This window comes from Eschrichtius robustus, chromosome 20 (genome assembly GCF_028021215.1).
Source record: "Eschrichtius robustus isolate mEscRob2 chromosome 20, mEscRob2.pri, whole genome shotgun sequence".
Lineage (NCBI taxonomy): Eukaryota > Metazoa > Chordata > Mammalia > Artiodactyla > Eschrichtiidae > Eschrichtius > Eschrichtius robustus.
In genome coordinates, this window is record NC_090843.1 from 38,153,243 (window position 1) to 38,176,734 (window position 23,492).

Sequence of the window (23,492 nt, forward strand, 5' to 3'; positions counted from 1 at the left end):
TATATCTCAAATCAGGTCACTTCTCACCACCTCAGCTGCTACTACCCTAGACCAAGCTATCTATATTTCTCCACTGGTCTCTCTGTTTTCACTCTTCCCTCCTGAATCTACTTTCCTCTAGCATCCATAACAACTTCTGAAGAATCAGTCACATTGTGTCACTGCCTTGCACAAATCCCTACAATGACTTTCTATGACAGAAAGGGTTATTTTCTTTCTTTTTTTAAAAATTAATTAATTTTATGGCTGTGTTGGGTCTTCATTGCTGCACTAGGGCTTCCTCTAGTTGTGGCGAGCGGGGGCTACTCGTCGTTGCGGTGCGCAGGCGTCTCTTTGTGGTGGCTTCTCTTGTTGCAGAGCACAGGCTCTAGGCACTCAGGCTTCAGTAGTTGTGGTGCACGGGCTTCAGTAGTTGTGGCTCACAGGCTTCAGAGCACAGGCTCAGTAGTTGTGGTGCACCGGCTTAGGTGCTCCGTGGCATGTGGGATCTTCCCAGACCAGGGCTCAAACCTGTGTCCCCTGCATTGGCAGGTGGATTCTTAACCACTGCGCCACCAGGGAAGCCTGAGAGGGTTATTTTCAACCAGAAAGCATTTATGTTTTTTTCCTCTGCTAATAGAATTACCTAATTTTAGCTAGGCACATTTCCCAACTTCCCTTGCAGCCAGTTTTGGTTATGTGACCAAATTCTGGCCAATAGGATGCGAACAGAATCGATGCGAACAATTTCTAGATTGTGCCCTTAAAATGAAAAGAGTTGTCCTTTCCTTCTCCTTTCCTCCGGTCCCCATGGGGAACATATGGTGGTGAGCTACCTTCTACCATGTAGAAGATGGCAAATTATGGGGGATGAATAGAATAACAAGAAGAAAGGTTGTTCTTGACACCATGGAGGTCCTTGGACTGCTTACCTTCAGACTGATACCTTCTCTTACCTTCAAAGAGAGAAATAAACTTCTGTGTTGCTTAAATCATTGCTATTTAAGGCTGTGAGCAGAAATGATGTGTGGTACTTCTGGATCATGCCCTTAAAAGAAAAGATCACCTTGCCTTTCCCTGACTTTGCTGTCTGGGAGGCAAATGCAACAACAGCAGAGGGAGCAGCCATCTTGGGTTCAGAAGTAGAAGCATTGTCTTAAGGATTGCCTGGCCACCTCCTGATCCTAGGCTTCCTACTTATGGACAGTTATGTGAGAGAGAAATCAACTTCTAACCTGTTGGAACCTCTATACTGTTGGGGTCTCTTTGTTACATCATCTTAGGTCCTACCTAACTGATATATTTCCTTTCACACTTAAATCTGAAGTCCTTAATGAGAAGACCAGTATGCATAGGGAGGTCAACACCTAGCACAGCATTTGGAACAAAGTATGTACTAAAAATATGAGTGCCCTGCCCCTCCCCCCACTTCACTCTGCATGTCATTTTAATGCCTGGAAACCCCAAGGTCAATGTGACTATGTTTTAATGGGAAACTAAATACCGATAATAACAAAAGGTTGTTCTTAAGAGGATAGCATCACTACGTATGTTTGCCAGGAGATGTCTTGCTATATTTTTGACATTAAAAAGTTTCCAATTCTTTGGGAAAGTGAGGCATTGTTGATTTCATGCCTTATAACTGTCATAGATAGCTCTTCATCCAATCTAAGCCTTAGTTTTCTCACACTTCTCAGAACGCCTGCAGGAATGAATTCATTAGACATTCAGTGGCAGAAGCTTGATGTGTTAGCCCCGTGTGATGGTACCAGCTCTTTTCTTACACTGTTGAGGCCTGTGAATGTCAGCCCACTGCCAGGGCATTAATTAAATTGGGCAACAATGAGAGCCCTGACTAGAAAATCCGTGGAATAGTAAAGAGAGACCTCGTCTTGCTCAGCCTCCACCAGCTGCTGCCACTACAGAGAGGAAAAGGCAGCCAACAGGGTTTCTACTAAATACCAAGAATGAGACAGGTGCTTTACACACTTTGTTTCCTTCATTACTCACAAGAGCCGGATAAAATTGTCATTACGATCTCCGTTTTATGGATGAGAAAACTGAGGCTTAGGAGACTTGGCTATTTGTCCACAAATGCTGAACAAGGAAATTTTGAAGTCATATTTTCTTGTGTTTGTTAAAAACTCATGCTCCTTCTATCTGCCCACCCTGCCCCCACTCACAGGCTTCTGACAATGTGATGAAGGGATGTGAGTTCTGGGTGGGGCCAGGAAAAGGGGTTCTCAGGACCGGGCACTCAGGGATCAGTGTCCTCATCTGAAGACCGTGGGCGCTGGGGTTGAGCTAGACTATCTCAGGCTCTTGTGGGAAGAAGGCTGTGGAACCTGCAGCTGGTTAGGAATGACACAAAGTGCTTCCCAATCTGCACGTTGGGCCAGGGTCTCTGCTCTCTTCCTTGCAGCCACACACACGCCCTGGGCCAGAGCTTCCTCACAGGCCCTGAGACAGCCAAGGGTCAAGGGCTTCATTCACAAAATATGTATTGAGCACATTCTAGGAGCCTGACCTTGTGCCCTGGTCACACTGATCAAGAAGACATGCATGATTCCTGGCTACATAAAGCTTATACTTTAGTAGGGGGAACAAGCCAGAAACAAACAATTGCCCAGTTTTAAAAGTATTTAGAAAGAAAAAAATAAGACTTTGAAAAAAAGAGAAAAAGAGTAACTCGACTTTAGAGACAGCAGCTGGGGGGTGGGGGCAGCAGCTGGGGGGGCGGGGGGTAAACCTGGGAAGGTTAGGTTTTGACTGACCAATCCAGGCTGGAAAGACTCAGAGTTCTAGAGAAAGTGGCAGGAAGAGCTCCAGGCAGAGGGAACAGCGTGTGTAAAGGCCCAAAGGCTGGAAAGAACATACCAGGTTTGAGGACTGGAGGCTTGAAGAAGTAAAGCTAGAAATAGAATCAGGGGCCAGAATCTGCAAGGCAGGGCTTGAGAGCTGTAGTAAGGAGCTTAGATTTTAGCTGAAATGCAGGAGAAAGCCAGAGAAAGATTTTAAACAGGGAAGAAAAGTGATCCAATGCCTCCGTCTTTTTTAATCCTCATGCTTTTCAGGGGGTAAATTTATTGAAGTTCATAAGTTCAGTAAAGTCCACTTATTGTAAGTGTTCGGCTCCATAAATTTTAACAATGTGAAGATCTCTAACCAGCACCCAGATCAAGAAACAGAACATCACCCCAAGCCCAGAATCTCCCCTCACGTCCCATTCCATTCACTTATCCACCCCCGTCTCATGCTGAAGCTGGCTCCTAGTGGCTTGTGAGTGGTGAGGATTAAATTTTCAGGAATTTATGAACTGGTTGTTAAACACAGCAACTATCAAAAAAATTTATATAAACTTCTAATTAAATAAATTATATTAAAAGGAAAGGTAAGAAATTCTAGGAAATGCAAATTGATGTATAGTGACAGAAAGCAGATCAGTGTATCCTGGAGACGGGGGAGGGCAGGGAGGGAAGGAGGAAGGGGTCGCACAGGGGCATCAGGAAATTTTGGGGTTGGTGGATATGTTCATTATCTTGACTGTGGTGACGGTTTTGTGGGTGTATATACAGATATCAAAACTTAGATTGTATACTTAATCATGTGTAGTTTACTTATGTCAATTATACTTCAACAGAACTGTCAAAAAGAAAAACTGATTGGAACATAGCTTGCTAAATATTTGTTCATAAGCTGAATAAATATAGATAGACTAGGAGGGTTCAAGAATGGTAGAAATCGGGCTTCCCTGGTGGCGCAGTGGTTAAGAATCCGCCTGCCAATGCAGGGGACATGGGTTCGAGCCTTGGCCCGTGAAGATCCCACATGCCGCGGAGCAACTAAGCCTGTGCGCCATAGCTACTGAGCCTGCACTCTAGAGCCCGCGAGCCACAACTACTGAGCCCACGTGCCGCAACTACCGAAGCCTGCGCGCCTAGAGCCTGGGCTCCGCAACAAGAGAAGCCACTGCAATGAGAAGCCCGCGCACCGCAACGAAGAGTAGCCCCCACTCACCACAACTAGGGAAAGCCGGCATGCAGCAACGAAGACCCAACACAGCCAAAAGTAAATAAATAAAATAAATAAATCTATATAAAGAAAAAAAAGAATGGTGGAAATCAAGAGGGTATTTGGACATTCGACAGCATTTCAGTCCTATGTCTTACAAGACATTAGCTGCTGGGGCTTTCAAATTTGCATGTGAGTGAGGTGCTGGACAGATCATTTAGTACCCAGAAAAAGGTAATAAATATTCAAAATCCTCCACTTCCTAATCATTCTAATACATTTTATTAGTATTTATGCTCTTGAGGTTATTTACATCTGTCCAGTGGAAATTACACATAATGCTGTGCTACAATACAGCTTTTCCTAACCAACTCTGCATTAAATGACATTGCATTAGTAGCTTGAAATTGGCCGAGATAGGAGTATTTACACAAGGAAAACAACCAATACTAGAAATCTTGGCTTTCTTTTTCTGAGAGCCAACTGTTAAACATTCATCTGTCCCCCACCCATCCCTCCAAGAGTAATGGCAACTATACTGGCTTCTAGACCCATAGAAACTTTATACATGGTGCATACTCTTTTGAACCTTTATCTCTTTTGCTCCATCCATACTGTATTTGTGAGACTCATCCATGTTGTTAGGTGGAGTGGATTCACTGAGGGGAGAATGAATAGCAGGGGTACAAGGATGGGAGAGGTGGACACCAGTAAAGAGGTGCTTTTGGCCAGATTTTGCTTTCAGGATAATATCTGAGAAGGGAGTTAGAAAGGTGAGGCAGAGCTTTGCGATGGAACACAGTGTGGTTGTTGGCCCTGATCCCAATGTCAAGGAGGGTCACAGCTTCTGGAAACATTCTAAGACCTGGAGTTTTTGGGGAAGAGAAGGGATTGAGGACTGTATGAAAGGTAAAATGTGTCTTGTTTAAAGAAGGGGCAGCTATAGGATTTGTAATCTATAGTTGGAGGACTAGGTGTACAGGAAATAAACATATGGTAAAAGAGATGGGGCTCTTGTAGGCAAGGCAGTTTGCAGCCATGAAATTAAGACGCCCATACTTTTGCTGAAAAAGCAGGTATTATTGTGAATTCTTGGTTTCAAAGACTTCTTTAGTTTGAAACAGGATGGGGAAGGTGACTAACACACAAAAAGAGAAAAAGGAGGAATCTTATCTCAACGGTAAAACCATACTGATAAGACATAGGGAAGAGAAAACCAGGGTAAGGATTACAGGAAGGAAGGGCTGATTATTTTTCAAGGTTCAATATACAAAGCCCTGCATGAGTTGAAAGAAGAGGAAATACTTCCATTCTTTTGTGTGTTTGTTCATTCATTCATGCATTTAATATCTATGTTTCCAGCAGTAGGCTCTATGCATTTGGTGAGGAGGCAGCATCTGAGCCTCAAATTTTGCTTTTAGAGCCAAAGTCTTATATTGGCTGGAAAGGAAAAGACCAGGAATTCGAGAGGGGAGAGAGAGGGAGAAGAGGAGAGAAGAGGGAAAAGGAGGGGAGGGGAGGGGAGCGAGAAGTATGGAGCAGAGGAAGGAAGCCAGCCCTTCTGCACTTCCTCCCCTCCCTCTCTTCCACAATAGCAATGTGGGAAGGAAGATGTGCTCTGCCCAGGGGGAGAGAATTCTCTTTTATTTCTTATTTTTTTCAACTTACTAGTATTCTAGTGTAGAACTGTCTATATATCATATAAACTAGTACAAAGATACGCTCTAAAACTGATCCAGGACCTAGGGCAGCATTTTTATAGTATAATCCCAGAACTCCATAAATCAGAATAACTTTCTGTAGTGGGTCAAACTTAGTCCCATCAAGAAGATATGTCCAAGTCCTAACCCCCAGTATCAGTGAATGTGACCTTATTTGGAAATAGCATCTTAGCAGATGAAATTAAATTAAGGATCTCCAGATGAAAGCCTCCTATATTTAGGATGAGTTCTAAATCCAATTACTGGTATCCGTATAAGAGAAGGAAGAGGGATATTTGAGACACACCTCAGAGGCAAAGGCCATGTGAAGGTGAAGGCAGAGACTGAAGTGATGCAGCCACAAGCCAAGGAATGCCTGGAGCCCACAGAAGCTGGAAGAGGCAAGGAAGGATTCTTCCTTATGTGCCTTTGAGGGAACCCTCATCTACTGACACCTTCAGTTTTGGCCTCCAGAACTGTGAGAGAAAAATTCCTTTTGTTTTCAGACACCAAGTTTTTGGTAATTTGTTAGGGCAGCCCTAGGAAACTATACGCCTTGATGAAAAGGCAAATACTTAGACCCTACCCCAGACTACTGAACGAGAACCATTAGCAGCAGGCCCAGGAATCTGCATTCTTACGAACCCTTCTAAAAGTTGGTATATAAAGCTTGATGGCTGCTGATAAAGAACAATGGAGTGTGGCTTCTGTCTTTCAGGACTGAAGTGGCCCAATATTTCAAGTTTTTTTCTTTTAATGAAAAAGGAAATCCCATAGGCTGCCTGCCATTTTCTTAGCACAGAACCTAAGATTATTAGGCAGAAGTATGAGATACCCAGATTACTAGTTATTGGAGACATAATTACTTAAGCCCTGACTGTGCAGCAACTGGAGCCACAAGCCTGGAGACCTGGTGGTCGGTCTGATTGTGGGAAACCTCTCAATTGTGTGTGCAGAAACTAATGAGGGAGGTGAGCTGAACGGTCATGGGTGGGTACTGGCAGGTAAACAGAAACCAAGCTGGAGAGGTAATGGAGAATCTGGGAAGCACTGATAACAAACACGACTAACACTTGACGTGGATAAAAGCTGACAGGTGAAGGCGGAAGGACCAAGCTACTGAACTCTGTAAACGATATTTTCCACGCCTTTGAACGTAGGCAAGTAGGAACAGCTGAAATGTGAGAGTTAGAGAAAACAATGGTTAGGTAAACTGATCAGTACCTTTGGATGACCCGGGCAAATGACTCTAAATTTTGGTGTTGCCCCCATGCTATCTATATATTTATGCCTTCAAACAGGTATTGTCTTCTATGTGGTGGTACAGAGTTAGGTATGGTGATGAATACCAAGAGGAAAGAACCACACCCTCGAGGAGACGTGGGAAAGATGGACATGTAAGAAGGAGTTTCAGGAGTACAAAGGAGGAGGAAGTGTTTCTCAGGGTGCCAGGAAGGCTTCAGCAAGGAGTGGCAGCTGAGCTGAGCCCGAAGGTCAAGACAGGCATTCATCAAATGGGGAAAGGAAGGGAGCATGAGCTGTGAGAGCATGACTACTCATATTTATTGAGCTCATACTTTGGGCCAGGCTCTAGTCTAAGTTCTTACCTGTATTAATGCATGTAATCCTCGCCTGTGAGGTTGGTACAAGTGCTATTCTCATCCTATGACTGGGGAAACTGAAGCACCAAGAAGCTAAGTGACTTGCCCCAAATCATCCAACTGACAGATGGTGGAGCCAGGATTTGAGCCCTAAGGTTTTGTTCCAGAGGCTTCCACCTAAACACTGCATGCTGCCCCCTGCTGGTGGGACTGAAGTACAGGTGGAGAACAGCAGACAGGGCAGGAGCTAGAAGGAATCTGGAGGCTGGTGCTCAACTGGGACAGGGTGTCTGCTGCATGGTAAGAAGGCTGGGTTTCACTCTGCAGGTAGTGTGGAGACACTGAAGGCTCGTAAGTAAAATAAAACAAAATAAAACCCAATCAGGCTTTTGGAAGATAACTTTGGTGGGAGACTATTTTGGGGTGGGGGTGAAGAGAGAAAGTACAGGGACGGCAGTAGGTAAGGAGGTGCCCCTCTAAGGAGAGCTGAAGCCAGTCTTAACCAAGCTAACGGCACTGAGGACAGAGGGGAGGGGCTATTTCTGAGAAACAGATAGAATCTGCCTTTGATTTTAAATATTGCATTTAGTTCTCAAAAAGTCAAATTAGGGGGGATGAGGAAGAAAGAAGGGTCAATTCTGTAGGTTCTAACTTGGTGACTTGGTAAATTGGTGCCAGTGGCAGGGGGGAAGGAAATACAAACAGGGGAGGAGTTAGTTTATTTGAGAGCAGGAGGAAAGTTGAGTATAATTTAGAGTTATATTGCAAAGAGCATTAGATTCTCAGCTAAGCTCACTTGGTTGAATTAGAAAGTTGTGCTAGCCAGGCTGTATTGTTTCCATTTTCTACTTTCTTCATATTATGATGGTTTGACATCTTAAAAACCTTTCTGGCTGGGTGGAGACTGCCCCTCTTGGTGCTAGACAATTGTTAGAGATAGCAGAGGACTCAGCTGGGAGCATGCCTTTGATTTACAAACCAACCAACCCAGAGCCATACCTCCTCTAACTGGCCTGCACACCCCTGAGGACAAAATTCCTTTGCCTTAATTATCCCAGGGCTGGGTGCTAGGCAGCTAAGGACCACCTCTATAGCCTGGAGCCCGCTGAAATCATTAAACTAGCCAACTGTAGACTGTGTACCCTTCCCTGCCTTGTCTTTCCCACAGAAACTCCAGTAAAGGCTGTGGCCCAGGTTCTCCCCTCACTCCTGCCCCTTCTGCCTCTTGACCAGCACTGGTGTTTTCCCATGTGGCCCCGCACGGGGTGCCGTGCCTCCCATTTCTAGGACCTGTGGGTATAATAAACTTGTTTTCCTGAGCCTTTCCTTGTCTCCTCTTGTGGCTGCACCTGACTGATCATCACCTGAAAGAATAAAAAACAGGCAAATTCACCAACTCTGACGCCACAGACTGCGCTATTATCCTCGAGGGGAGAGATAGAAGAATATAGTTACCTCATTGCAAATCCATCTCTCCTCATGGAAAAACAGTTCTAGGCAGAGATAGTATGTAATCCTCATATATTGAAAGCATTTTTTTAGACTATCAACTTTAATTTTGATAAAATAATTTAGCTCCAAAGGGTTTGAGTTTAATTTTGTCCATTATTTGGCATCTAGTTAGCATTTATGTGCACGAGTTGAACCCAGCACTTGAAAAGAAGGAGGCAGCTCTCTGACAGGGAAACTGGTAAGACTCAAAACCGAAAAAAAGGAGGTTGAGATAACCCAACATATTGTCTGTGAATGAATGGGGAGGAGGCCTGGGAGCCACCAAAGGCCAAGCAAGGCCCTTCGAGAGTGTGGGGCCGTGTAGGGGAGTGGTAATCAGTACTCAGATAGACCAGGGCTTCTCAGCCTTAGCACTACTGTCATTCTTGAGCCAGATCGTTCCCTGTGGGGCTGTCCTGTGCAGTGAACAATTTTAGTAGCATCCCTGGTCTCTACCCTCTAGATGCCAGAAGCAGCCCCACCCCCAAACCAGAGTTGTGAGGAGCAGAGATATCTCCAGATGTTGCCAGCTGTGCCAAGGGGAGGGCGCAAAATCCTCCCCCTTTGAGAACCACAGAGAGAGACTTAGATTGGATTCCACTTTCTGCTACTTATTAGCTGTGTGACTTCAACATGCTAGTCAGCCTCTCCAGCTTCAATATCCTCATTCCTAAAATAAAGAACGCAAGGGGCATAAGTGATTTTGTCTGCCAAGGACCCTCTCCTCTAACTGGTCTTCCTTCCACTCCTACCATTTGGTCCCAGTTGGGGTGATCACATTCTTACCATCTACAGCCATTGCTGATTAATCCCAGAATGGGCAGCCAACTTAAGCTGGGCCCATCTGAGCCCTTCTCTGGGATTTTTTTTTTTTTTTTTTTTTTTTTTTTTTTTACTAAAACCAAGAAAGATCTGAAGTCAGGGAGCCTGATTCCTCCAGCTCTGTTTTTTTTCTTTCTCAAGATTGCTTTGGCCATTCAGGGTCTTTTGTGTTTCCATACAAATTGTGAAATTTTTTGTTCTAGTTCTGTGAAAAATGCCATTGGTAGTTTGATAGGGATTGCATTGAATCTGTAGATAGCTTTGGGTAGTATAGTCAATTTCTCAACATTGCTTCCTCCAATCCAAGAACATGGTATATTTCTCCATCTGTTTGTATCATCTTTAATTTCTTTCACCAGTGTCTTGTAGTTTTTTGCATACAGGTCTTTTGTCTCCTTAGGTAGGTTTATTCCTAGGTATTTTATTCTTTTTGTTGCAATAGTAAATGGGAGTGTTTCCTTAACTTCTCTTTCAGATTTTTCATCATTAGTGTATAGGAATGCAAGAGATTTCTGTGCATTAATTTTGTATCCTGCTACTTTACCAAATTCATTGATTAGCTCTAGTAGTTTTCTGGTGGCATCTTTAGGATTCTCTATGTATAGTATCATGTCATCTGCAGACAGTGACAGTTTTACTTCTTTTCCAATTTGGATTCCTTTTATTTCTTTTTCTTCCCTGATTGCTGTGGCTAAAACTTCCAAAACTATGTTGAATAATAGTGGTCAGAGTGGGCAACCTTGTCTTGTTCCTGATTTCAGAGGAAATGGTTTCAGTTTTTCACCTATGAGAATGAATGATGGTGGCCGTGGGTTGGTGATATATGGCCTTCATTATGTTGCGGTAAGTTCCCTCTATGCCTACTTTCTGGAGAGTTTTTATCATAAGTGGGTGTTGAATATTGTTGAAAGCTTTTTCTGCATCTATTGAGATTATCATATGGTTTTTATCTTTCAATTTGTTAATATGGACAGGACAGGAATAAAGACACAGACATGGAGAATGGACTTGAGGACACGGGGAGGGGGAAGGGTAAGCTGGGACGAAGTGAGAGAGTGGCATTGACATATATACACTACCAAATGTAAAATAGCTAGCTAGTGGGAAGCAGCTGCATAGCACAGGAAGATCAGCTCGGTGCTTTGTGACTACCTAGAGGGGTGGGATAGGGAGGCTGGGAGGGAGATGCAAGACGGAGGGTATATGGGGATATATGTATACATATAGCTGATTCACTTTATTATACAGCAGAAACTAACACAACATTGTAAAGCAATTATACTCCAATAAAGATGTTAAATAAAACAAATAAAAATAAAAATAAAAAAACCAAGAGAGTTAGTCCCTCTCTGGTGGAAGAAAGCCAAAGAGTTTAATGAAACTCCTAAACAACTGGAAGTCACGTAGTGCACAGAAGAGGCCAGTTTGCAGAAAGAGAGAAGCAAGAGACAATGAGAAGGCAAAGAGGAGCCTTCCCAAGCTCCCCACACTTTCCTCAGCCAGTGTGACTTTCGCTTATGACACCCCAAGAATTTTCATCAATAAAAAAATATTAGTGCCCGTCTCATAAGGTTGTCTTGAAGATGGTCTGTGATGATACAAAGTATTTAGTACAGAGCCTGGCCTGGTCTGTGTTCTGCAAATAGTCATTGTCATGGTTAAGATCATCAGTATCATTCTTATTCTTGTGAACTTGGCATTCCAGAAACTGAACAGCCCGTAGTTCCAACTGTGCTATTCCACACCTGTGTACCTTGTACTGGGCATACCTCTCCTGTTCCCCACCTTCCTAATCTACTGCTATGCTATCTACAAAACCTTCCCGAGGCCCCTCTCTGAAGACTTCCTAAGCCATTCAGACAGAGTCAGTCACTTCCCTCTTCACAGTCCCTTTTTGTCTCTCAACTGTTCAGATCATACTGATGTAGGTATCTAGTTAACTGGCTGTCTCCCCACCTGACTGCAGGGAACCCCATACTTCTCTTCTTTGCTTTAATCCTCAGCATCCAGCATGGCACTTGGCCCCGAAGGGTCCTCCATCAGTGTTTTGTACACTGAGGAGAAGAGGACCTGCAGAGTCAGGAAGACAGGCCCGCTGAAAGCTCCTCAATCTTCATGTTCCCTGCCTGACATTAAAAAAAGAAAAGCACTAACAGATGGGGAATCATGTGCTTGGAGTCTAGTAAAAGTGGCGCCCAAAGAGCCAGGAAGCCTGCTTCCAGCTCTGTGCAAAGACCAGTAGTAGATGTGAAGCCTGCGAGATATGACCAGTAGGAACGGTGAGCTTAGAACATGTCTGTCAGTGTATGAGAAGACCTAGCACCACCTCTAGCCAAGAAGGGCCCTTTCTCCTGCTTCTCCCACTCTGGCTCTCAGCCTCTGTGATGTAAATGTCCACATCCTCACCGTTACTCAATGGGAGAGAAGTCCCAGCAAGACTGTGTGCACCCGGCTGGCACTGCCTGGTGGCATTAAGGCCATGCAACTCACTTGCCTCACTCTGACTCCATGCCCAGCAAGGATGCTCCCAGGGAGAGTGTCCATATGGGGCAGGGAACACACTGTCCAGCTGACACGAATTTTTAAGTATTGCTTGAAGTTCACCATACCTGGCATGCCCAGAGCTCCTTTCCAAAGGAAAGCTGTGCCAAGTTAATCTGGTGGCACATGGTTTGTGCCACGTGTTTGAGTTAAACCAGCTGCCTTGGCCTCTAGTAATTGAATCGATTACCAATGTCCCAACAAAGACACCCACTTATAGGCATCAGGTTGGCCAATCACTTATGAGATGGCTCACTTGAAACTCCGCCCAGTGCAAAAACTCGATATAGAATGGTGACGATGCCTACGGATCAACCTTTGTCTTGGCGTGAAGACACAATGAACAGAGGGAAGTTTGTCCTGCATCCCTGCATGCGGAGAGCAAACTGTTCCTGTTCTCTCCAGGTCTGCGGGATGCGGTGGTCAGGGAAGTACTTGATCCATGACAGCGTGTGTCCTTAGCACAATTTTGTGGTCTTCCTCTCTGCATGTTTAGCCTAACATTAAATTCTCATCACCTCAGGGCATCTGGCCTTACATTTTCTATGCACCTAAAAGAGCCTAATGCGCAGCTTGGAAATTATATTTTAGAGGGTGACTAACGCTAATCGATTTTGCTGAGCCTGATTGACCCTGGATCCTGAGAAAACTGAAGACTAGATTCTAGGTCATGGCAAGTCCTTGCCTCTGTAGCTCAGCTGTCTCTAACTTCAGTTATATTTACTAGATTTGAAATATTGTCACGTGGTAATGAAGCCACAAATTTCTATTCCTCAGCTTTTAGTAAGACACAGGAAATGGGCATCCCTCCTCTACTCTGGCTAAAGAGCTATTTGGAATCTGCTTTACTTAATTCTTTCATTGAACTTCAAACTCATATGTCTTTTGGAGTCTGGGAGCAATAGAAGGTGGCTGCCCTGGGGAAAGGGAGAAAAGGGTGAGAAGAGAAAAGGACATGTGTGTTTGGATGAAAAGGAGCATCTAATATCATGGACCAAATAAACAGAAATGCAAACGCACAAGTGGGAGCGCCCCTGCAAAGAAGCAGAAAAACAGAAAATGCAAAAATGCCCCACTAAACAAGTTCTCACATTTGTTTAGTCCTTCACAATTTACCAAGCACCTCCATGTGCACTATCTCATTTAGTCCTCCAAGCGTCTCTGTGAGCTTTAGTTTCTGTTTTACACAAAGAAAGTGGAGATCTGAGAGGTTTTTCAAGGTTACACGACAGAGATAGAATTTGAACCAGTTGGAAACCCAGCAAGTTTATTGGATGGATGATTACCATTCATTTACTGTATGGAGGCTAAGAGCGCAAGATTTGCAGTCAAGCAGAACCGTTTTCAACTACAGCTTCTCCATGTCTCAGCTAGCCATAGGACCATGGCAAGTCACTGACTTCTCTGAGTCTCACTGTCCTCAGCTGTAAAATAGGGATAACAATCCTCCATACCCTATGCTGTTGTTGCAAGTAAAAAATGAGATAGTGTATTGAAAGTGTTTAATGCTGCGCTAGAACACAGTTAAGCACACAGTAAATGTGCCTTTTCCACCTTCATGCTGTTGTAATTATTATTTTAGTAGGAGCAGTAGTAGATACCAAAGTATGTCTCACCCCAAACTCTGTGTTTATTCTACTGTAACACACTGCATTGATTTTTTTTTCTCTCCCTTTTTCACATATATCTTTTTCTTTCCTTCTCTTCAACACAGTTTTTCTTCGCCTTCCTTCCTATCACACATCCATAAAGCCTCTGGCTTTCAATAAACACACACATACTTGGCTTACTACCTATCTGTTTGTCCCAGTCTTTCTCGCTCGCATTTACTAAGCACCCCAGGACCCAGAGCTGGGATAGGAAGCCCAGCCATGGTCCTTTGCACGAGTCATCCTTTGGAGGAGAGCTTAGCCTTCCAAACACGTGTTTGATTGTTTTTGGTTTGCATGTTCCTGCACCAAGAAAACGGATTTGAGGGTCTCCAGTAGTTAAGCTAATTCAATATAATTTTCCATTTTCGGTGTTTTAGCTGGGATAGAGGTTTCAGGAAGGAGAGAGAGAAAGCTGGGTTAGGTGTATCCAGCTCAACTCCCATGTGCTGCCTTTTACTTCTGATTTAATTTCCTGGATAAAGTGCCCTTTCTGGCAACAAGATGAACATCTTCATCTAGAAGTTTGGCTCCCTGGCATATAAAGACTTTTATAACCCCAGTGCTTATCTCTCTCCACCCCAGGCTCCCAGCCCCTGGTAGGGTACAGTGGCAGGCATTGTGTGCTCAACAAGGTTTCACACCCATTGGGAATCTGAAACACAGACACTATTTACCCTGCAAAGACCTTTCTGCAGACCTGCAGGGCCAATGCCAAGGTGGTTGTATCACATCTGCCCCCACTGGGCTGCGAGAAAGACATCCTTACCCAACCTCACTATTCAAACTCCTGAAATAAGACAGGTAGAAACCATTGGTTGGGCAGAAGGCTGATTTCCAGAGCTTCAGGCTGTGCTGGCATCTTTTAAGAAGTGGATTCTGAGAAACCTTTCTTCTATGGTCATTTCTATTTTTAGGACAGTTCCATACCCCGGGAACCTCTGTTATCCTTCCTTCCTTGAAGAGGCAACTGAAGAATTTTCCACTGACTTGTCAAATGTTCTCCTTATAGTATTTATTTGTTTGGATTTATGCAACAGAGGTTTAGTTTTGACTTTTTTTCCCCCCAAGCACATGCAGGTTAGGACAGGAGTGCTAAAAATATTCATAGTTGTAACCAAAAGCATTCAATAGACTTGATTATTTGCACATATACATAAAAAGCAAATTGGCCATTGCCTCTGCCTCTAGGATCTTATTTACCTTAATGTGGACAACTTTGTAGAAGGTCTTGTAACAGACCAAACGAGCCATCGAAAGTGAGCCATTCATTTTAGCTATGAACTTGGATGAACTTTGTTCTGTTGCTTGATATGAATCAGAGCCCAGGAAACTTAGAAATAGCGTTATTCTGTCCTTGGAAATAAAGCACCCACTTTCCCTTGGGGTCAAAGGTTTTGGTCACCCACAAATACACAGTCAAATAATTTTCAATAAATGCACCAAAGCCATTCAAGGGGGAAATAAAAGTCTTTCCAACAGTTGCTGCTAGAACAATCAGATATTCCCATAAGAAAAAAGTAGAACCTCAACCCCTACCTCAGTGCTATCCACAAAAATTAATTTGAGGTGGGTCATTGACCTAAAAGGAAAAGCTTAAACTATAAAAGCTTTAGAGGAAAATATCTCCAAAACTCAGGATTCTTAGTTCACAGAAAGTAATAACCATGAAAAAATTTTACTACATTTCGTCAAATTAAAGTTCCATGAGTCCGTGAGTTTTTGCTCATGGAAAGGCAATATTAAGAAAATTAATAGGCAAGCAACAGATTGGAAGGAAACACAACACATATATTTGTCAAAGGACCTGTACCCAAAGTATATAAAGAACTCCTAAAATTCAATAATAAAAAAGACAAACAACCCGATTTTAAAATGGGCAAGGAACTTGAACAGACACTTTGCACAGAAAGATGTACAAATGACTAATAAGCACATGAAAAAGTGCTTAACATCACTTGTCATCATGAAAATTCAAATTAAAAGCACAATGAGACATCCACACACTTCAATGGCTAAAATACTTTAAAACTGACACCACCAAATGTTGGTGAGAATCCAGAGCAACCAGAATTCTCAACTGCTGCTGGAAATGTAGAATAAGTCACCTACTTCAGGAAGGTGTTTGGAAGTTTCTCAGAAAGTAAAACATGTATCTACCCAATGAAACCAATTCCACTCCTATTTGTTTATCCAAGAGAAATGAAAACACATTCACAAACTGTCAATTTCCTTTCTCCATATTTTTACCCATGTCATTCCCTTCCGGAATTCCCTTTTTCCTATCCCATCCCTGATTTCTGCATGTACAAATACTATGCAGTCTTAATGTCCTGTTTTGAGGAAGCTTGCTGGTTCCCTTCCCTTCTCTTTATCCTCCAGACTTCTCCTGTACTCTTCCTGTGTTTCTCACAGAACATCACTTTTCACATTGGTTACATATGGCATATCACCAGCCAGCCTCTAAGCTCCTATCCGACCTGATCCCTCTGGTCTGATTTATCTTTGCACAGCACTCAGAGCTTTACACAAGTTGTTTTGAACTAGTACCGAATGAATGACTGAGTGGACACATATTCATCCAATGACACGCTGGACTTACGGTCAGAAGATCTTGGTCCAAATGCTGGCTCTGTCCAATGATGTTGGATATATTCTCTGATCTTATTTGCCTTTATTTAAGATAAAATAACTCAATGACTGTGGTAGACTCTTACTTTGGGGGCCTCCCAATGAAGTATGCCACCCAACTTCCATGCCCTTGTATAGTCCCTTCACACACTAACTCAAGGCTTGGCCACGTGTCTTGCTTTGGCCAATGGAACATTAGCAAGAAAAGTCCTGATGAGCTCTGCACATTGGGGCTTATCTTAGATGGCTGGCTCTTGGCAGCCCTGAGCTGCCACGTAAGATGTCAGACTACACTGCTGGAGAGACCACACAAAGAGACCATGTAAGGAGGCCACATGAAAGTAGAGAAACCTTGACACTCCATGGACAGGAAGAGAAGGCTGGCCATCTCAGAGTCCCAGCTGAGCCTAGGCCAGATTGCAAGATGATGAGAGAAAGTAAAATGGTTGTTCTTTTAAGCCAGTAGGTTTTTGAGTGATTTGTTTGGAGATGTCACTTCCATCTATCCATTTTTGCTCATTTAAGACAATCTTATAAGGCGCATATATGCCAGGCCCGAAACTAAACTTCCTTGAGGGTTAGATATGTCTTATTCATCTTTTTCTCCCCAGTTCCAGCATAGTCCCTGGCATACAGTTGGTGCTCAATAAATGTATGTGGCATTAGCTAAAAGTCTGATGTTTTTGGAATTTAGTTGAAATCTGAAATATTACAGCACCGTCTCACTTAGAACGGTACCTTATCTTTCGTCATAATTTTCTAGTGAGGAGAAATGTAGAGGTCACTTTATCATATATGCCTTTTACGAGGAAACTGCAGCTCAAAGAGGGAAAGGCACTTGCCAGAAGTCACCCTGCCAGAGGCACCCTGCACCTGGTCTCCTGGCTTCCAGATGCCATCGGGGGCTCCAGGGAAGAGCCAATGAGACTCCAGCGTATCCCACCTCAGAGGCAATCTTTACAGAGGCCTTTCTGCCTCATTGAAAGAATATTTTCTTTAATTTGTGCCCATTCCTTCTTTCAGTCCCTTCCCCAGATGATGGTACCCTAATCTTAGCGAGGAGACGTAGGCGGGGTGGAAGACCCCGATGCCTGCTGCGAGCTCTCCAAGCCTGGATGCCAGCGCTCCCACCCAACCCACACCCGGTTGCACGCAGTGCTCAGCGACCACCAGCGCACTGCGAACAAACTGGCAAAGCTGCAGCCGCTGCGATGGTCCTGAACGCCTATACCACTTTAAGGGAAACTTTACAAAATTATTTTAATTACCGTGCAGATCTCGTAACCCAGGCACAGTCATATGTTCTCTCCTAGAGCAAATACTCCTGAAATACCATTCCCTGTGTCTCTCTCCTGTCCTCACTCAACTTCAGGCCAAAGTTTATCCCTATGAATACACCCTTCAAAGCGTGGGAAACAGTTCACAAAGAGTCTCTGTCGTCCCCCTCTCTGTTTTTTGTAACTCATTAGAACTTCTAGCAAGTACAGGGCAAGAGAGGGTGCTAAGCTTGGCTGGCGCCGGGAGAAATATTTAGAAGAGTATTTTCAAGTCGATCTAAACCAATCATTGTCGAACTTGGCTGCTCCTTAAAACCACTCCGGGAGCTTTAAAAACTAATGTTGCCTGGATGTCAGCCCAGAGGTCTGATTTAATTGATCTAGGATGCGGCCTGGGCATCTGAATTTTTTTTTTTTTTTTAACTCCCTAGATTATTCCCAGGTTGAAAACTACTGAGATAAATTTCTCATTCCTCTTCTTACTCTGAAAAAGTTAGATTATCAGCCCGGGTCGGTGGCCCAGGGGACCTGACGCCCTAACGCCTGTCTCTTTGCAGCCCGCCAGAGCCGCACGGTCCCAGAAAATTGGCGCGCGCGACGACGCTAAACACGCAACGGCGGGCGGGCGGGCCCGCGTGGGGCCCCGCCCCCGCACGCCTATCGGCGCGCGGTGCGGGCCCTGACGTCACTCTTGTCAGGCCGCGGCACATGGGCGGCCGGATGCGCTGAGCCCGGCGCTGCGGGGCAGCGGAGCGCGGGGGAGCAGCGGCCGCCGGCTCGGGGAGGGGGGTGGGGTCGGACGGCCCGCGGCCTCTGAGCTCGCGCGACGCGGCCGGGCGGTGCGGTGCCTTCCGCCCTCTGCAGCCGTCTGCATATTTTTTCTTTCTTTTTCGCAATTTTGAACATTTAACAAGACGAGGGGTTCGAGGCAAGTGAGAGCATCCTGCACGTCGTGGAGGAGCCCGCGGGCACTTGGCGCACTCTCTGGGGACTGCACTGGGAACCCGAAAGTTTTTTGTTTTTATATTTTTACGCAGATGTATTTATAAAAACATAAGTAATTTTTTTTTCTTCCCTGTCTCCACCGCCTTGAAAGCGAGAACTTTTGGCAAAGGACGGAGGAAAAAGCTCAGCAACATTTTGGGAGGAGGTTGGGGTTGTTTTTGTTTTTTTAAGAAAAAAAAATTTTGAGTGCATCGCGATGGAGAAAATGTCCCGACCGCTCCCACTGAATCCCACCTTTATCCCGCCTCCCTACGGCGTGCTCAGGTCCTTGCTGGAGAACCCGCTGAAGCTCCCCCTTCATCACGAAGACGGTGAGCGCTGCCCTCCTGGCTGCCCCGCTCTGGGAAGGAACAACGCTTCCGGGGCCCCCTCCTGGGCCGGGCACCCCCGCTGGAGCATCCATACCCCTCCATCCCTGCCCCCGGCACCCCGGCCTTGCTTTGATGAAATCGAGGAGCTCACCTATCGCCCCACCCCTCCTCCTCAAAAAGGGGAGGGGACCCCCTCGCTGAGCAACGTTTAAAATAGCGTTGGGGACCCGGCCGGGCCTTCCCGGGTCCCGCTCGGGCGGCGCAGGTGGGAGATAGAACTTGACAGGTCAGTGTTCCCTAGATTGAGGTTCACCCGCACACAGAGTGAAACCGCCTGCAGGCAGGCAGAGCAGCGCGGGCTGGGGAGAGAAACCACAGGGCCGGCTTCCACGCGGGTGGGGGCTCGAGTCGGGGGTCCCACTGCGGAGCCTGTGTATTGGGATCCTGCTTATCGCTGCTGTTAGTTGTTAAGTGTTTGGAACTCCCGAGGTGAGAGCGGAGACGCCTGTTCTCCCGGGCTGGGTGCTTCAGAAAGGGGTGTGGGGGGGGGGTGCTGGGGTTGGCTGGGGGAGTGGTCTCTGGGCGGGATGCCGCGCACGCCCCCAGCGCTGCCACCTTCCCAGTGCACTTTTCCTGGTGGGAGGGGAGAGCGGAGCAGGCTCACGTGTAACCGCGCAGGAGCCTTCTCTGGCTTGAGCCTTTTCTTGGTAAGTCCCAAACCTTCCCCAGGCAACCTTGGTTGGAGCGGGCCAGGAGGGGTCGTGCGAGGAGGCGCCGAATCCAGCTGGTGCCGCCAGGGATTTGTCGTTTGGGTTTCATGCCTTCGATATCACAGTAGCAGATATGAACCGTGCGGTGAACCGTGCGGCTCAGAGTGTAAAGTCTTGAAAGATCATTTGGCTACAAGTAGCCCGGGATTACTCGCATCTTCTTTCCTAGGGCAACCTGTTGCATTACAAGAGTTGAGGGGTTTGCTTCACCGTCTGCAGAACATAGCTTCCCTCTTAACTCCCCTTTAAGGAGGAGCACTTGGGAGGAAGGTGCTGCCTGCAGCCTTTTGCATCTGTGGGTGTTTTAAAGTCAGATTCTTGGGAGATGAGACCATAGAGGATTAGAATGAATGGCGGTGGAGACTGTGTTTCTGTGAGGAAGAAGCTCAGCAGCCAAATTGCTTAATCCCAGATGCCACCTGCACCTGGGACTTGTCCCAGATGCCACCTGCACTAGACTTGTCCAAATCCAGAGCGCTGGTTAAAGACCTAATGGGGTGAGTGATACTTCCAGGTAGAAAGCAGCTGCACACCTCCATCACAGGTATACAGGGGAACCACCTTTTCTGATATTTGTGCTTTTGACAGGTTGCATACATGTATAATTTTTGAGTTGGATCATACTTCAGTGTTTGGGGAAGAGGAGGAAGAAAACACTTTGTATTTAAAACCAAACCAAAGCAAAAAACTCCTTTTGTAAAATACAACGTACCTCAGTGGCTTTAGAAGCAAACACATGTGGGCTAAGCAGTTCTCAGCTTTCCTCTCTGCAATGTGAGGCATTGGTCAAGCTCCTGTTAAGTCTCAGAGCCTCCATTACTTCGCTGTGAATGGGGATCGTCGCTATTTGCAAGTTTATTATGAGATTTTTTGGGGGAAAAATATATGGAAAGAACCAGGGATGTTAGTAGGTGCTCAGTACATGGTATCAAAGAAGGGTGGAGAGTCCCTGCTTTACCAAAATTAGAATTATGAATGCACTGGCTTTCTAAATCTGAATGACCTCATATTGTTACTGTAATGAATTTTCTGGAGGATAAATCATGCCTGGTTATTGGCTGTTTTCTTAAAAATCACAGCAGTTGTATGTAATTGCAGGTGTTATTTTACCACTGTAGATTTAAATTATTGTCTCCTCAAATAATGCACTGAATCCTGTGCTGTCTTGTTTATATCCCAGATCAGTCTCTAGCCCTGTCCCGAGGACTAGTGCTTTCTCTCCAAAGTAAATAGGAAGATGTTGAAAAACAGGCAGAGATCCATGTCCTGCCTGAACTTTTAACTCTAGATCCACAAGAACCAGCAGCTAGAGGAGAACCCCGGCATTTGTGGGAAGTAGTTTTGTAGCAGAAGCCAGGAGGAGTGATTAAAAAAGCAAGACTTATTCAGTTTCTTTTTTAAACTCCAATTTCCTCCCCCCCCCCCTTTTTGCAGCATTTAGTAAAGATAAAGACAAGGAAAAGAAGCTGGATGATGAGAGTAATAGCCCGACGGTCCCCCAGTCAGCATTCTTGGGACCCACCTTATGGGACAAAACCCTTCCCTATGACGGAGATACTTTCCAGTTGGAATACATGGACCTGGAGGAGTTTTTGTCGGAAAATGGCATTCCCCCCAGCCCGTCTCAGCATGACCACAGCCCTCACCCTCCCGGGCTGCAGCCGGCTTCCTCAGCTGCCCCCTCCGTCATGGACCTCAGCAGTCGGACCTCTGCACCCATTCACCCTGGCATCCCATCCCCAAACTGTATGCAGAGCCCCATCAGACCAGGTAAACTCTCAGAAGGTTCTCCCTTCAGGTGGGGAGGAGGGGGAAGGAGGGAGAGGGTGGGGGTGATATAAACGTCTTAATGATCAGGGGTGCTTTAGCACACTTGAAAAGTGGAGTCTTGTATTTCATTGTAGTGGTTGTCCCACTTCAATGAGCATATCATCTGGAGAGTCAGCTGAAGGCAGATTCTATGGAACCTACCCCCAGAAATTCTGATTTTTCAGGTCTGGATGAGGCCCAGGAATATGCATTTTTAACCGGCTCCCTGGGGGATTCTAATGCAGCTGATCCAAAGACTGCAGTTTAAGAAATATCAACCTACAGTTAATGATTTGGATAATTTAGGCATCCATCTCATCTTCTGTCTCTTTTCCTCATTCCCCAAATACACAGAAAATAGGACCTTGCTGAATGATTTGGGTAGACTGTCTATAAGGCTGTGGTTTACCTATATGCATTGTTCTCTGGCCCAAAGGAAAAAAAATGTGAGTCAGGGGTGTGGGACAGATAGCTTTTCCATCCATTTCATCTTGTGTTGTCGTCGATTGAGAAACTAAATCTAAAAGCAGCTCTCATATTAAGCGTGGCTTAGCCTTCTTCAGCATCAGATCCCGTCTCTCTCTTTTCCCTATTCCTATAAACCAAATTGTTCTTATATTTTTTTTTCATTTTCATCTGTTCACCACACGTAATCCACTTTTATCAAAACCCACAAGGCCACAAGGCTGGCTTTAAATGGTGTTGAAATATTACACAAAAACGTTACCTGAAATGACCAGTACTTCAAAACCCACCGCCAAATGCTCAGATATAAACACAAGTTGAGGAAGCTCTGTCTTCGTGCCTTTAGCACCCTGTCGTACAAAATGAACAGGAAGAAAGGCCATTTCACGAGCGCAGGTAACCAGGAACAAAGATGCAGCCAGATAAATTGTCAGGAAGGTCGCTGAGCCGAGGGCCTTAGCTGCGGGGAGGACAGAAAGCAGGACAATGGGAGACTTGTGCTAGAGATCATTCCTGATGTCTATGTCCTCAACTCGTGTAGAATTTCTGTGACACACAGAGCGAGATTAAAATGAAAGGAAACGGTGCGGAGGAGGAAGAGAACGCCCCTGCCTTGAAATGTTAGTGTTGGAGTTGAAGCTCTCCCATCAAATCTCTCTGTGCTGCCCCTTCTCCAAAACCCACTTTGAATTATAACTTCAAGGCTACTGGCTGGAATGGCTTTAAGTCTTAGCCTCTGACCACCTCAGAAGGCCACAGAAGCTTAGGGAAACACTCCTTTATGTGACCCTGAGCCCCTGTTACTTAGGACATACAGGCCGTTTTCCCAGGAACAGACAACAAAATAAATAACCATTCAGAGTGAGAAAACAACCAGGAGGAAGGGGACAGAGCCCCAGTGAGAAGGCGCAGTTATGCCTCAGTCATCTTCTCTGCAGAATGAGACTGACCACTTCGTAGCCGTGTGACCTTACAAAGTGATGCAGTCTTTCTGGGCCTCAGTTTCCCTTTGTGTAGGAGGGTATAATTTCTATTTGATTGGACTATTGTGAAAATTAGAGACAGTATGTATAAAGGGTCAAATGACTAGCACTAGTTATTTTTTAATGAGAGCAGTTACGATCATTATTCTGTGTCAACTTTCATCATTTATTCCAATTTCTGTCTTCTGAAATACCTTCATAAAGTAATTAGGTACAGTATATAACCCTTTATTCTGGAGAGAAATGTCAGGAGATTTTGACCAGTAGTTTTTGGCTTGGGGTATTCTAAGCCTAACACTTATACTCAGTTGACAAGTATTTCTCAGTTTTCTGTCACGTACAGGATATGTTAGAAACTCTGTATTTTTTCCCAAGAGAAATGCAGATATTGGGACCCCACCCTTAGGTTTCTACTGAAAAATCAAGAATTGGGGTTTTGGAGTTTGA

At 45.0% G+C, this 23,492-nt stretch overlaps 1 protein-coding gene across 2 annotated transcripts in view; it reads left to right on the forward strand.

Moving 5' to 3' along the window:
• The first annotated feature begins 18,613 nt into the window (after positions 1–18,613).
• The window catches only part of HLF (HLF transcription factor, PAR bZIP family member), a 49,134-nt gene continuing 44,255 nt past the window's right edge, over positions 18,614–23,492 (forward strand). For both annotated transcript variants that reach the window (XM_068530708.1, XM_068530709.1), the window contains exons 1-2: positions 18,614–19,018; positions 21,223–21,558. In XM_068530708.1, coding sequence (XP_068386809.1) covers positions 18,904–19,018; positions 21,223–21,558 — 451 coding nt within the window. In that variant the 5' untranslated portion in view covers positions 18,614–18,903. The remainder of the gene's footprint in view (positions 19,019–21,222; positions 21,559–23,492) is intronic.